The 14,778-nt window shown below is 41.5% G+C and overlaps 3 protein-coding genes across 3 annotated transcripts in view; all 3 read left to right on the forward strand.

Annotated features, from left to right (window-relative positions):
• Window positions 1-1,788, forward strand: part of LOC142964810 (snRNA-activating protein complex subunit 1-like) — a 1,830-nt gene extending 42 nt beyond the window's left edge. The window contains exon 1 of the mRNA XM_076105335.1: window positions 1-1,788. This exon is cut by the window's left edge and continues 42 nt beyond it. Coding sequence (XP_075961450.1) covers window positions 462-1,514 — 1,053 coding nt within the window. The 5' untranslated portion in view covers window positions 1-461 and the 3' untranslated portion in view covers window positions 1,515-1,788.
• An 850-nt stretch (window positions 1,789-2,638) lies between these two features.
• Window positions 2,639-6,175, forward strand: arl9 (ADP-ribosylation factor-like 9). Its single transcript, XM_076105258.1, has 4 exons — window positions 2,639-3,009; window positions 3,721-3,898; window positions 3,973-4,148; window positions 4,712-6,175. Exons 1-4 carry the CDS (start codon window positions 2,785-2,787, stop codon window positions 4,886-4,888), a joined length of 756 nt encoding a protein of 251 aa, XP_075961373.1. The 5' UTR covers window positions 2,639-2,784; the 3' UTR covers window positions 4,889-6,175.
• A 397-nt stretch (window positions 6,176-6,572) lies between these two features.
• On the forward strand, window positions 6,573-14,700 carry spmap2l (sperm microtubule associated protein 2 like). Its single transcript, XM_076105197.1, has 10 exons — window positions 6,573-6,588; window positions 6,676-6,706; window positions 8,022-8,174; window positions 8,631-8,765; window positions 10,437-10,527; window positions 10,608-10,630; window positions 11,189-11,308; window positions 12,810-12,951; window positions 13,382-13,516; window positions 14,024-14,700. The coding sequence occupies exons 1-10, from the start codon at window positions 6,573-6,575 to the stop codon at window positions 14,153-14,155; spliced, it is 978 nt and encodes a 325-aa protein (XP_075961312.1). The 3' UTR covers window positions 14,156-14,700.
• The last annotated feature ends 78 nt before the right edge of the window (window positions 14,701-14,778 follow it).

The raw sequence follows: 14,778 nt of genomic DNA on the forward strand, positions 1-14,778 counted from the left end.
CTATACATTTATTACACAGGTGTTATGTCGAAGTCTGTTCCCATGTTGAATAGTGTTTTCCTCCTGTTTAGGAAACACGTGTCAACATATTAAACCAGATGGTTATGGTGCATTCAGGTGCTCCGCGGATGTTCCCCTATTCACGAGCTTGGGACGTCGTTATTCTGACTTCGGTGTGTTCATAAGCTTTAAAGTGGAACCATGGACGTTAATAGCTGTTTATAGTATTTTTAAAAAAAAAGTATATATCAAATATAGCTTTACCTGACGTGATATCTGGGTACTCAATCGGGAGGTAATTGTTCCAACACTACTTGAACGCACCCCTTAATTGACTCCTTTCATTTTGCCAATCACGAGTCTCACCTGTCTCGAGTCCGTTCAGAGCCTCCTTCCGTCTTTCTGAGGAGCAGCTCGAGGGAGTTTCAGTGTTGACTGAAGTTGTTGTTTTTGGGATCACGATGCCTCGTGCGCAGTTGACTTACTCTGCCGTCTTCGACCGTCCCCTGACAGAAGATGTGGAGGAACTACTGGCTCGTTTCCAGCAGACCGACTCCATCAGGTTCGAGGACTTCTCATCCATCTGGAGGGAGATGAGCTTCTCGGATGTGTTCAGGGGCATCCTGAGCGTCGGAGAAATGAAGAGGTTCTGCAGAGTGGCGCTGGCCACAGCCGTGAAGTTCTTCATGCCTCCGTACAGCTACCAGATCCGAGTGGGAGGCTTGTATTTGATGTTTGGTTTGTACCACACGCAACTTGCCAGTCCGCATGTGAAGATCAGACTGGCTCTGAGGGACTGGGCTGTAGTCCAAAAGTTCCTCAAGGACTCTGCGGATTCTGGGCACCAAGATGTTTTCTACATTTTCCAAAAGCTCGTTGCCACCAAAGCCATCCACTACGTCGCCATGCCACACTTCCTCAGCTTCCAGAAGCAGATGAAACCGAAGAGGGAGAACGTGTGCGCCGGGTTTCTCGGGAGGACCACGGCCGTCCAAGAGCTCTCCTCCGCAGACGTCCTGGAGGAGATGACCAACATCCAGAGCCAGTATGAGGAGCTGAAGGAGGCCACGGTGGAGGTCAGCCGCGAGGTGACCATGACCCATCGGGACTTATCCGCCCGCCTGAAAGACTGCATGTCGGAGTTCATCGCTTGGCAGCAGAGGACCTTCTCACAGGATAACAAGAACTCCGACGACAACGAGAAGGACCCGACCGAGGGGGAGTGCAGCAGCAGCAGGGCCCGGCTCCTGTCCTCCATCAAGCAGAAGAGCTACAGCAACTTCCAGGAGGCGTCAAAGTCCAGGAGGCATCGACAGGCCAAGACGGCGGAGTCCTCCAGCTCCGGGGCCGAGCGGGTCCAGGAGGCCTCGACTCTGCAGAGGAGGAGGCCTCCGTCGCTGAGGGCTCGGACCCGAAAGAGTCTCGGGGTGACGCGGGAGGAGTGCAAGCTCCAGGCCTGGCTCCTGAGTGTTCCTGAGAAGCAGGAGAGGTCGCCGGTGAGGAGGTACAACTAGACGGGAGCGTCTGTCAACCCGTGATGGGAAGAGAGGACTTCAAGACACACAAAGAAGTTTGTTTTTCTTTTTTGTGCTCCTCCAGGTTCAATGAAAACCTTTACGTTTGATTAACACTTTGTTCTGTTGGTTTTCTCTCATCGTGCATCAGTTGTTTGACTGGAATCCTTTAATTTGTTAATAAATGTATTTTATAATTTACTCACCTTTCTTGTTTTCACTCCTGCTTCTTTAAAAATCTGTTGTCATGTGACTCGGATGGTATTTACAGAGATCCATCCTTTTCACTGCAAACACCAACCGACACCATTGTTTTTTTTTACCATATTTATGATTTACTTGCTGTGTTAAATCATCGATGTACAGTTTTAGAAACCAGTTGTGTGGAAAAAAAAAACATGAAAATCCAGAGTATTTCTACTTGAGTAAAACATCTAAGTACTTCCATTACTGGTTGTCAGTTTTTTTTTTAGGAAGTATTCACAAGAAGATCAAAAATTACAGTATCATCAGCTAAATGTACTTAAAGCATCAAAAGTAAAAGTACTCTGTCAAAGAAGGGCTTATTTGATGGTGTTTTATTTTATATGCATCATTGGTTCAAATCAAAATGTGCTCGTTTGAAAATGCTTTAAACGAAGAAGAGTGAGTGAAACATATTAAAATAGTTCATTATATACTTGAAATAACTTAAATTTGGTCTCTTTTTTTTTTTCTTTTTTTTTTTTAAACAAACTAAGGATTAGGCTAGGACTGTTAGTCAATGAGATGATTTTTGCACTGAAAAATGCGTCATACTTTAAAAAATGTCGTGTTTTGGAAATAAAATCTTAGTATGCAAAATAACTTCAGGTGTCAAGTAGATGTAAAAAGTAGAAGAAAATGAAATACTCGAGTAATACCTCAATATTTTAGGCTACTTAAGCACAGTGATTGTGTAAATGTACTTAGTCACTTGGTTATAATTGCTTTATTCGTCCTTTTTGGTATAAATAAGCCAAGAGTTTACATTTTGTAACACTGTATCTGGAAAACATTGTCTGAGCAATGGCGCCCTCAAGCGGCGAGATTGTAACACTGCATCAACAAAACACAGCGGCGCACATCGTCCCGGAAGTCGCGTTTGAAGGAGTTCCTGCTCAGCTTCCTGTCCGTTGGTTAATCCACTTGTTGTGGAGCAGAGGACGAAGAGGCGAACACAACAAAAAAGCTTCACTGAAAGTTCAACAATGGCGGGAAAGGACGGATAAAAAGCGGCGGTTTGAGCACCATGTTCGGTCTGAGAGAAGCCGGAGTCCTCGGCGCCTCCGTGGCTCTCGCGGGTGGAGTCGCCTATTTTATCTGGAACTACTCGTCGTCCTCCTCCGGGGAGAAGAAGCCTCGGACACGGCCGAGAAAAGAAGGTAAAAGGGCCGGAGAGGCAAAGGAAGAGGAGAGAGGAGGAGAAGCTCCAAATGAACCAACGGTTGCTGCTGAACCCAAGACAAAATTGGAGGTAAAACACGATGACACACCTTCCGGTAAAACCTGTTGGTGTAGTAAAAAGTACTTTAAAGATTACATTTTTATATATCTGACATCTAGCTGTTCTTACATGGACACAGGCAAGATAGAACTGAACACATTTGACTGCTTTTCACTTAAATAAAGGGTTAGTTTTACTATGAAAACTTGAGGGAAAACAGACCAGAAAACAGAAGCTGTGGAATATTTTAGGTTTCCTTTTAAAACATCCAGAGTTTATAAACTACTACAACCAGCTAGATACCTTTTATATTGTTTGGGATACAACAGTAACAGTTAAACTCAAGTTATCTGGGGAGTTGCTGTGAATTCTGGGAAATGTAGGATCACACGAACAAAACAATTAGTGAAATAACTTTTTAGAGCGACAGAAAGTTAATCAGCATTTTTTGTTTAAATCAGTTAAAAGTTTGAATTAATTTGCACAAGTTCATGGCTCTTAAATGTGAATAGTATTATTAGTTTTCTAATGACTTGTCTTCTTGGGAGATTGTGACATTTATGACCATTTTATAGACCAAAATACCCCAAACATCAAAGAAAGCAAACAATTCTTTTATCGATCATGAAGATAAAAGGGGTTTTGTAGAAATGCATGACGGTGTATCTTTATGGTATCCGTACATAAACTCATGTATCAAACACTTCATCTGACGTGCTCTGCTCTCTGTGTGTGCTGCAGTCTAAGCCCGTGGAGTCCACGGGGACCCAGGTGCTGGTTCTGGGTCTGAATGGATCCGGTAAGACCAGCCTGCTGAACTGTTTGTCCACCGGGTGTCTGGAGCAGGACACACAGCCTACGAATGGCTTCAACGCCGTCTCCATCCACAGGGAGGACCTGCACATTGAGTTCCTAGAGAGTAAGTCTGATTTCAAAAGACACACTTTAAGTCGGTCTTGAGTTGGTAGTCACAGTCGCCTGTCTGTCTGTCAGTTGGAGGTAAAGAGGAGCTCCGGCCGTACTGGGAGAAGTACATGTCCAGGGCGCTGCTGCTGGTGTTCGTGGTCGACTCCTCCGACCCGAAGCTCTTCCCCGTCGCTAAGAAGCATTTACATGAGCTGCTGGCCTCCGAGCCCCGCCTGCCTCTGATGGTGCTGGCCAACAAACAGGTGAGCGTGACAGGAAACACAACACACAACATGCTGCTTCCAACAGCAGCCTGCGACAGTTTCATTAGAGACGCAATGTTCACATCGACCACAACAAATGATTATTTTCAATATCGATTAATGTACCGATTATTATTTAGAGATATATATATATATATATATATAGTTTTGTTTCTGTGAAGTAACTTATCAAAATATATTAAATATTTAGTATGAAAACCAACAAATATCCTTTTGTTAACGCAACTGTCAGAGAATATTTCATAACAATAGTATTTATATTTTTGTCCGTCAGATCTTATAGCTACAGATGTTTTAACATAAATTCAACATCGTTGTAATTCTGCCTTTTAATTCAACAGAAGATGATCTAAATCTCTAGGTTTCAGACAAAAATCATCCGTTTTTTATGAGTCAAAGTCTTAAAATTTGAAAGAAAAGATCATTAAAATCATCTTTAAATACTTAAAGATACTTAAAGACTTTAAACCCAGAGCAGGTATCCTCTGATGTGTCTTAATAATAAGAAGTGGATGATTCAAATGTTTGACTCGTGTTTCCAGGACCTTCCAGGAAGCTGCGGCATCACGGACCTCCACGCCGCCCTGTCTCTGTCCGAGGTCGGAGAGCGCCGCTTGTTCCTCATCGGCACCTACGTGAAGAGGGGCGAGAAGGAGCTCGGCTCCGGCGTCCAGGACGCCCGGGACCTGATCATCCAGATGGTTTGTGACGGCAGATGAGACACTCCCTCTGTCCGGTGTGATAGCATCCAGCAGGTTCTCTCTTAAATGTTTTAGCTCGGCTGAAGCTCCTATTTATTCATGAGAAGATTTAAATTGATTTGTCGTTCTGCTTTAGTAGAGTTTGGATTATTCAAACTTCCAGATTCTGGATTTGAAAGTGTAAAACTTCACTGACTTTGAATTTGTTGCTCCATCGTTACCAAAAGTAAATGAGTGATTTTGTGATTTTAAGCTGAGGGCCGACAGGTGTTCAAATATCATCTTCACCAAAGAGTTATTTTCAGAGTCTCGTCAGCAGAGACGTGAGTGTTTCACATTAAAAGACTCCCGGTGGGTTTAGATTCACGCAGGACCTCACCAGCGATGAGCTAACAGGCTGTTAGCATCATATAGGTCGTTTTTCACGTACCGTTGCACGTAACCGGCAGTTATCATGATGTTTGTCACGTGATCCACAGAATATTTAAAACCTCGACAGTAAGACCTAAAGCTGTACTGGACAAAGTTTAATACAAAGTACAAAAATGAATCCCCCATCCCTTCTGATAAATATTAAAACATGAGGCTCGCTGTGTTCAGCTCAGTGATGGTACGTGTCAGGATTTCTGGGTATTTAAATTTAAATGTCTTAAAACTGTTACCTCTGTCTGCCATGTGGGGGCGCCAACATGCAAACCTAACTATCACAGCTTTAAGAAGCAGTTGAGCTTTCTCATGCGTAGTTAACATGTAAACTAAAATATATATATATATATATATATATAAAAAGCTTAACTTCAACAGGAACACGGCAGCTATTTAATGCCTGAATAAAACAGTTGAATGAAGCCGGTGAAGTGGAAACTGAGGGCTGTTTTCTGTAAAGATCAGCTGTTTTATCGCCTTTTTATTTTTGAATAATCAGATATCTAGTCACCGAACTTACGAACTTTAACACTACCAAATCATTGTGTGTAATTGTTGGATTAGCTTTAAAACATTCTTGCTTTTATTATCTCTTTTCCAGATGTCTTTGTGTGTTTGTTGCTGTTGAGAGAGATGCTGCCTGGTTCTTGTTATTTCGTCTTAAAGCTGTTTTATTTGGTGAAATCTGCTTAATGAATCACGTCTGTTAACTCTGGGATGAAGGGGAACTACGTTGTTGTTGTGTGCAAAGCCTTCATGTGTTACATTTGTCTCGGAGTGTTTTTCTAATACCAGAACATGTCCAATATACAGTATTGATCAACACTTTGATTGTCTTTGTAATGGTTTTCCACTCTCAAATAAATAGTTTGCACTAAACTGATTGGTGTGACTTTTTATTGTAGCTGTGAGAGTTGAACCCGTGACCTGCTGGACGCCCCGCGGCGCCGCATTTGTGGGTATAGAACTAATAATAGCAGCTTATCTGAGGATGGAGCCTGACTGAGGACATCGGAGCTCTTCTATATCTGGAATGTGATCCAAACACAAAGCAGCTCTCCAGAATCCACGGCCACGCTTCACCGCTCACCTCCACGTATCGCTTTCGCTCTGACGGAAGCAGTCTTGAGGCGGTGAGACGGCTTCAGTGTGCGGGCTCCAGTTTCAAGGAGTCCTCGGGTGTGATGTTGGTTGCGAAGGACTCCTGGCTTCATAGCAACAGCAGGAGGGTAGTGTGACACCGTCGGCAGGCAGCGAGGCAACGCGTCCAGCTGAGATGTCTGGAGAACCAGGTGAGTTAATCGTGTGCCTCGCGGCCTTCAAATAGTCCGAGTCTCATATGTTCTCTGATTTCTTTTTCTTGTTGATTTTTTGTGCAGGTATTGAGTCCAGATTTGGTCCATCAAACAGGTGCAGGAACAACATTCTTATTAATTCTACAAACAAAATACAACATTTTTACCAATCTTAAAGTTTGTTGAAAGAAAATATTGACTACTTTTAAACTATTTTAATTGTTGCATGTTTGTTGCATCTGTTTATTTACTTCTCATTTCTATATATTTCTATCTATATTTTTTATAATACTTTACACTTATAGTTAGCCAAAAGTAATGCATAAACAATAAATATATATATATATATATATATATATATATATATATATATATATATATATATATATATATATATATATATATATATATATATATATATATATATATATATATATATAGATAGTGCAGCTTTTTAATGTTCTAATTCCCTTGTTTTATTTAGTATCTATTTCATTCATATAATTGTTTTATGCTTTTCTTACCTCTTAGTCTTCGTGCTGCTGTAAGTTAATGTGAATTTCCTCCTAAATTGATCTTAATTTTGTCTTTATTGAATTATAATGAGTTGATAACTACCGGTCCAAAGTTTAATGTCATGCCTCTAATTCCCTTAATTTATTACATCATTCAAATAGTTGTTGAGCTTCTTTTCTTTCCTCTTGGTCTCTGTGCTCCTGTCATGTTTCTCTTTCTCTTATTTTCTTCTTTGTTGTATTTATGAGTGTCGATGTCCACTTTCTTTATTTCAGGTTCTTACTTGTTTTGGTAACACATTATTTGACCCCAGCAATTAAACATTTAATAAGCAGCATATGAACATTCAATACATGTTTTTAACGCACTATAATGTACCACAGAACACAGATATTTAGTCTTATTTATTCGGTGTAGTAATCAACAACTTGTAGTCCTCCTGGGAAGCGTCCATAACTATAAACATGATGAAAGACAAAATATAACACAGTTTAATTATAAAAAATATGTCTTCATAGAAGAAGTTATGATTGTTAAAATGACTGCACATTAATAGATACTTAAATGTCTGAAGATTGTATTACATGCTTGTAAACTGCTCATAAATAGTAAATACAGGGTGTTAAAGCGAAGTGTTGCCGATGTGATTCATGTGTTACTATGTTGATAAACCTCCTGGACAAAATCTAAAAGCCAAAAATGTCAACTTTTCTCTTTCAGTCGGTCGTTCTGTCGTGAAACAGTTCGACTCACAGATAAACGTAAACAGTTGAGTCTCTGACTTTGATCAGTGGCCACAGTGAGGTTTAGAGTTTGAAGCCAACTTCTTTAAAAGTGAACAGAGAGCAGTTTGTGAATGTCACAGCTCTGCCAGAAAGAAGAAGAAACCCTCGACACAGACGGGAAACCCACTGACTGATTGCATGTCCCCCCCCTTTGGGCCCAGAGGCTCTACGCTCGTATTTAGAGCTGATTTGTGTTTTTTGGGGGATTGTGTGTTTTCTCTGCAGAGTCTTGGAGCTCGCGCAGCACAAAACCTCAAAAACTGTTTGGGCCACGACTCCTTGGTGAGTAGCTGAGTCATACCACATTCAGTCACATATTTAAAAACGAATAACTTTTGCACAAGAGATGAATCCTCATTGTTATTATTATTTCTGGTTATTCTCAGTCTATAAACATGACTTCTGTTCCAGCTGTTACGTCATATAATAATTGCACGTTTGTTCATCGATCTGCTGTGAAATGAACTCCAAGAATTCAGGAGCCTCTGTGGTCGGCGTTTCCTTCCTCCAGCGGTTTCTTTAAACGGCATAATAGGAGGCAGATGTCTGGCACGCTTTGAATGTGCGGTTAAAACAGAAAAACAATGCGTAGATGAACGAGAGGCCACATTTGATTGAGACTATCATTCTTTCATTTGGTCATCGCTCGCTTGGAAAATATTCCTTCTGCTTCTGCGCCCAGCATTTGTCATGGCCGCGTCTCCTCATTGGAAACCTTTTCATCCTTTCATTGATCAGTGGGAAGCTGAGCTGGGGCAGCCAGGAGCCGATATGGCCCCTCTCCGCTCCAGCGCTCGGAGCCGTTCCAAGTGCAAGAATCCAATACCTAGCCAGACACAAAAGAGACTTCTCAGCAAGGGAGGACCAGCGGAGGTAACTGTAGCCCGTCTGCACCCACGGAACGTTACTGATGACTCTTGTAGAGGGAGGGAGGGGGGGGGGGGGGGTGTTTGTGTTCATCACAAGCCTTTTATGCTGCCGTCAACATATTTCAGAATATGTTTGCAAAGCTGAAGGGGGTAATGATGACTTTGGCACAGAGTTGATTCAGGAAATGCAAACTGCAAAGTGATGTTCAGGGCTGATGCCAGCTGCATCCCGATCAGAGGTGATCACTTCTGTCGAGATCAATTAGTAGACGAGAAGCCGTTGTTGTTTGTTGTTTTTCCTCCCCTCTGCCTCAGCTGTCAGATTAAAAAGTAACATCCAGTGTAATTCAATCAGAAGCCCTCACAGGAAGCACAGCGCCCAGAACAAATAACAGTAATATCCTGTAATTGAAGATGACGGCAGTCACCTGCTGGTTTGGTTTGAAGCAGGAAGAGCTGCAGAATACACACAGTTTGTATATATTGGCTTGTTTAGTTGAGTTCTTAATATATATTATGATGAATGTATTCTGTTTATTCTGATAATTACACTGCGGTTCCTCATCTAATCACATCACTCTGCTGTCTCCTCCATTTTGTTAACTTCTAATCTGATTATCTGACAGACTGTCTGGTCAAATATCTCAATAGTACTGGTGTAGTACGTCAGTGTAGGATGTATCAGTGTAGGATGTATCAGTGTAGGGTGTATCAGTGTATCAGTGTAGGGTGTATCAGTGTATCAGTGTAGGGTGTATCAGTGTATCAGTGTAGGGTGTATCAGTGTAGGGTGTATCAGTGTATCAGTGTAGGGTGTATCAGTGTATCAGTGTAGGGTGTATCAGTGTAGGGTGTATCAGTGTAGGGTGTATCAGTGTATCAGTGTAGGGTGTATCAGTGTAGGGTGTATCAGTGTAGGGTGTATCAGTGTAGGGTGTATCAGTGTAGGGTGTATCAGTGTATCAGTGTAGGGTGTATCAGTGTATCAGTGTAGGGTGTATCAGTGTATCAGTGTAGGGTGTATCAGTGTAGGGTGTATCAGTGTAGGGTGTATCAGTGTAGGGTGTATCAGTGTATCAGTGTTGGGTGTATCAGTGTAGGGTGTATCAGTGTAGGATGTATCAGTGTAGGGTGTATCAGTGTAGGGTGTATCAGTGTAGGATGTATCAGTGTATCAGTGTAGGATGTATCAGTGTAGGGTGTATCAGTGTAGGATGTATCAGTGTATCAGTGTAGGATGTATCAGTGTAGGGTGTATCAGTGTAGGATGTATCAGTGTAGGGTGTATCAGTGTATCAGTGTAGGATGTATCAGTGTATCAGTGTAGGGTGTATCAGTGTATCAGTGTAGGATGTATCAGTGTAGGGTGTATCAGTGTAGGGTGTATCAGAGTACTTAAACAATTACAATAATCGATCGTTAAAATGTTTGCAGACTCATTTTCTGTCCATCGACTTGTAGCCTTGTGTTTTTAATCATTAGGATCATTAATCAACCTTTAAAGTTATTCATTAAAGTTACTGTGAGGAACTTTAATCTGGTTTTGAAATAGTCTGTTTATTACTGATGCCTCGATATGACCTACATCAGTAAACGAGACCATCAGCAAGAGGATTCTTAAAGCTTGTCTGGCAAAATCACAGAAATCATGCAGGTTCACCAGAAACTCCTTCAGATCAGACTCCAGCAGAGACCAGCTCAGACTCAGATCCATCTTCTTTAAGTTCATCGATCTGCAGCCAGAGCTCCAACAACAACACCACGCTGCTGGAGGACCAGGCCGTATTGCTGGGCCCGCTGGAGGGAAGGGAGGCACGGGGAGAACCAGAACCAGGACTGAGAGGAGCCGACTGTCAGACCTCTGCTGCAGTAAGACGAGAGGTTTTCTAAAGAGACTCTGGTGCCGGGAAAATACTACTGCATTTGTCCACAGTAACCAAAATAACACAAAATGAAAGTTCCTCTTAGTAGCTTTAAGAAAAATATGACAAAATGTACCAGTTCCAGCTTCTCAAAGGTGAGAATGATGTGGTTTAAAGTTTACTTAAAAAAAAGGTTCAGTCATTTCCTAAAACTGAATCATTCCTTAAATCCTTATCATTGGTCTGTTTGACTACGTGTTTGCTTAAAGAGACAATGAGTCAAAATGAACATTGTCAACATATGACCATGGTTATGTGTCCACTGAGTGATTAACAAATTTAAATGTTTTTGTGGGTACAGATGATTTTCCATCAGCACTGACACTCATCCATTGTTGTGTGTGTGTGTGTGTGTGTGTGTGTGTGTGTGTGTGTGTGTGTGTGTGTGTGTGTGTGTGTGTGTGTGTGTGTGTCCCCCTCCTCCTCCTCCTTCCTTCTTCCTCAAGACATTCTTTTGTCCCAACACACATTAATGGATGTGGTAATGGCCTCCATTTTCCTGCAGGAAGGAGGAGGCGAGCTTCTCCAGGAAGACCCGACGTCCTTCCTCCGAGGCATCCCGGTACGAGCACATTGTCCGCTTGTCAACACCCAGAACCCGGAGCTGCAGCTCCCAGGAAGCCGGGTAAAAGCCTCATTAGTCATCAAACAGCACCAGTGAAGTGAGGACAAGTGGAGCCGAACCAAACAAACTCGGGTCAAATTAGTGCTTCAGGCTGTTTAGAAGCCCGTAAACTGAGCTGCTTCCCACATAATTCAGTAGAAAAAACGTTTTTCTTGGGAAATACTGAAAACTTTCAACACAGCAGGCCTCTAGAAATACTTTTAAGAACAGAATCTGTCAGTCTAGAGTTCAATCTCTGCAGAATATTACATATCATATAGTTAAATATGAGGAGCAGCGGCTCCGGTCCAACACTAACGTCGCCGCGCTGTTTGAGGAAAGCCAACGTTTGGACATCTGCTATTTCAGTGTCAGACTGTGGGAGAGCGAGGAGCGGAGACAATAGAGCTCATTGTCCAAAGTTCAGGTCCCCCGGGACGCTCGCAGACAGCCGCGGAAGTCTTTTTATAAATCCTGAGCACAGCAGCAGAACATGTCGTTGGACATGAAGAGAGGTTTATACAGGGATTACATTCTGGACGCAATACACCAAAATTAATTTTCACTTTTGTCATTTAGATCGTAGATATTACCGTGATTGTTTTTTTTTTAATGCCCTCCACAAACAAATCTTAATCACCAGCTGCTGAAACCTAATCCTTTTATCCTGTTGCTCCAAAAAAACAACACAAAAAAGCTTAATAAATGAATTGATTTCTTCTAAAATTACACGTGTGTGCCTACCTTGACAAAAAGATTGGTGTAACGAAAGCTGCTGGAACTATTTTATTGGTTGCTAATCATTTTTACGTATTTATAAGACGAGTGTTTACAAATTTCCCTTTCTGTATTTGGGAATACTATGTGTACAGTGTAATAATATTCTATTACTGAAGTACCAGCCCTCCTTTTACTGTGTTAAAGTACCAAAACAACACAAGAATACCCAGCTAACCAATACAGCAAACTCATAATTAAGTATTTAATGTCCGAAATACTTAATTATGTTGCTTATTGAGAGATTGAGACTTGGAGCAGATGAAGCACAACCTTTGTCAACTAATCTTTTTAACCATTATTTGAGAAATTTCGTCAGATACATAATATTTTTAAACAAAAATACATCTTAGAAAAAGCATTTAATTTGTTGTTGTTTGTCGACATGTAGAAAAATTGCCACAAAGTCGCCCCATCTGTGGTAAACACTCTAAATGTGATGTTCTCTGAGCTTTCAACTGTATTCAGAGAAGTTCATATTTTCGCCCTCTGAAGTTGGTCTTTACGTCTAGAATATTTACCACAGATATACTCACTCATAAATGTTCTAGAAACAGTTGTTAGAAAAACACAGAGATGTTCAGGATAAAGATGTAATCCTTCGAGAAAAAGTCATAATAACAAGAGGGAAAAAATACAAAAGCTCATTTTCTTTCGAGTAATTAACCTCATAAAGAAACCACTTGACTTGTCCGATGTTTATTTCTGTCAGTTTATTGAAATGTCTCTCTGCTGGTCCCAACAGGCCTCCTCACACACCTCAGTGTGATAATAACTGTCCCGTTTGGCACGTCGATCCCAACATGAAAGCTGCTGTGATCACACCGCGACTGCTGCAGCTCTCCAAACCCAAACTGAGCCATCCAGACTTCCAGAGCAACAGAGAGGTGAGATCCTGAAGGGGAAACCCATCGGGCAACTCTAAGTGGTGGATGTCGGCCAACAAGTTGCATCAGCATTTTTGGCATTAATGTTGTGATGTAGCTTTATTTTTAGGTATTTCATTAGCAGAATTAGCTGAAAACAGACTCTCATTATTCTCCTCTCATTATTTGCTGTCGCTTTAACTTTATTCTCATTTTAGTTTTGTATACCTCTTATTATGTATTTATTGTGTTTTCTCCAGATTTTACCCTCTGGGGATCATAAAGGTATATCTTATCTTAACAAGCCTTTGGTCGTAAATGCTAGGAATGACCGCTTGAAATGGAATTTTTTGTGTTTTCTAATGACAACAAATCTCGACCTTCCTCGGACAGATTCTCAGCTGATGGTTGAGGACAACTAAGGTGCATGAAGTGTGCTTGTGTTCCACAGAGTGTTGCGTCCATCGTTTCGTTTGCTTCCAAGACGGCTCGAATCTCTCAGCGACTGGTCCAGCTCTCGCTGCCCCGACTGAAGCAGAGCAACGTCTGCCTGGAGCTCGGACGCCCGGCGGAACCGATCTGGACCGTAAGAGCTCCTTCTCATAAACCGCCTCAGTATTTATCGGTGCAGTTTAGTTTGAACGTTCACGAACCGTAGAGGACTCAGAGAATTCATCAGTCTTTCTGGTACTTGTGGAGAAAACTCTAAAAATGGCTGTCTGCTTGACATCACACAGTCAATTTCATATGTTCCAGCTGTTTGAAGCAGCTCTCTGACATAAACTGTGGTTGTTTTCACTCGATGAGTAGTTCTTACAATTAATTGTGGAATTTTCCAATCATTGTCATCCGCCAAACGACAGATGCTTACAGATTGCCAGATGTTTTTCTGTCCCCATGATCTGTGTTTTTGCGGTCCGGCCTTTTCTTTTGATGACTGAAACACTTATAGAAAAAAGTATAATGACAAAAGAGCCTTTGCTTGAACAGCAGCTGAGTGTACAACATGATTTACATCTTTTAAGGCATGAATTCGGGGCCAGTAGTATTTTCTTGAATTGCTATCAGTACTAAATGTCTGCATCTCTAACAGGTTTCAAAGGCGGCGAGGAGAGCCACGGCGAGTGCTCGTGTTGAAATGTTGGCGACACCGAAACATCTTTCCGAGGACTACGTCGCTCCACGAGAACCAGAGTGGAGCCGAAACTACGTCCCGTCCTCCTGAGCTTCCCTCAACATCACAACCAAGTCAGTGCTTTTCTAGTTTGTTCCCTTTGTGAAGCAACTTCAACGTCAGCGGAAACCTTTGAAAAAGATAACGACGGTATCGATGAGCTCTGTGGGCATTTAACTTCTTTTGGTGCTTTATTTACACCGGCTTTCATCCTGATCAGAGATTCTACTTCAATGTTTTACTAATTATTTTTATCTTATCATCCAGATAAAGTACCGGAGCAGTTTGTTGAGTTTCTTAGATGATTTGCTGTAAAACATCATAAAACCACAAACTAATGAAAGAAAAATCAATGAATCGAAATGAATTTGTAGAAAACTAAACTCAAAGATTATAAAAGTATTGAATATGTTTAAATTCCAAACTCAGTTTGAGACATCTGGAAGGGAAACGTGAAAAAAAGACACACTGGTGCGTCTGTTTATTTGCGGTTCTGTTGATATCATTACCATGTGTGTAAAACCTTGAATAAAAGATTTGGACCCCGATACTAGAATTTATGACAGATTGATTATATCTCAGAGATTTTGAATAAATCAGAGCAGAGAAAATGAATAATGTTGTCAGAGCCCCAGTATGAAGTATGAAGTGATCCACAGGGGTTGAGCTGGATT

Source organism: Anarhichas minor, unplaced genomic scaffold (assembly GCF_050575085.1).
Source record: "Anarhichas minor isolate MPS153535 unplaced genomic scaffold, ASM5057508v1 ptg000031l, whole genome shotgun sequence".
In the NCBI taxonomy this organism is placed as follows: Eukaryota; Metazoa; Chordata; class Actinopteri; order Perciformes; family Anarhichadidae; genus Anarhichas; species Anarhichas minor.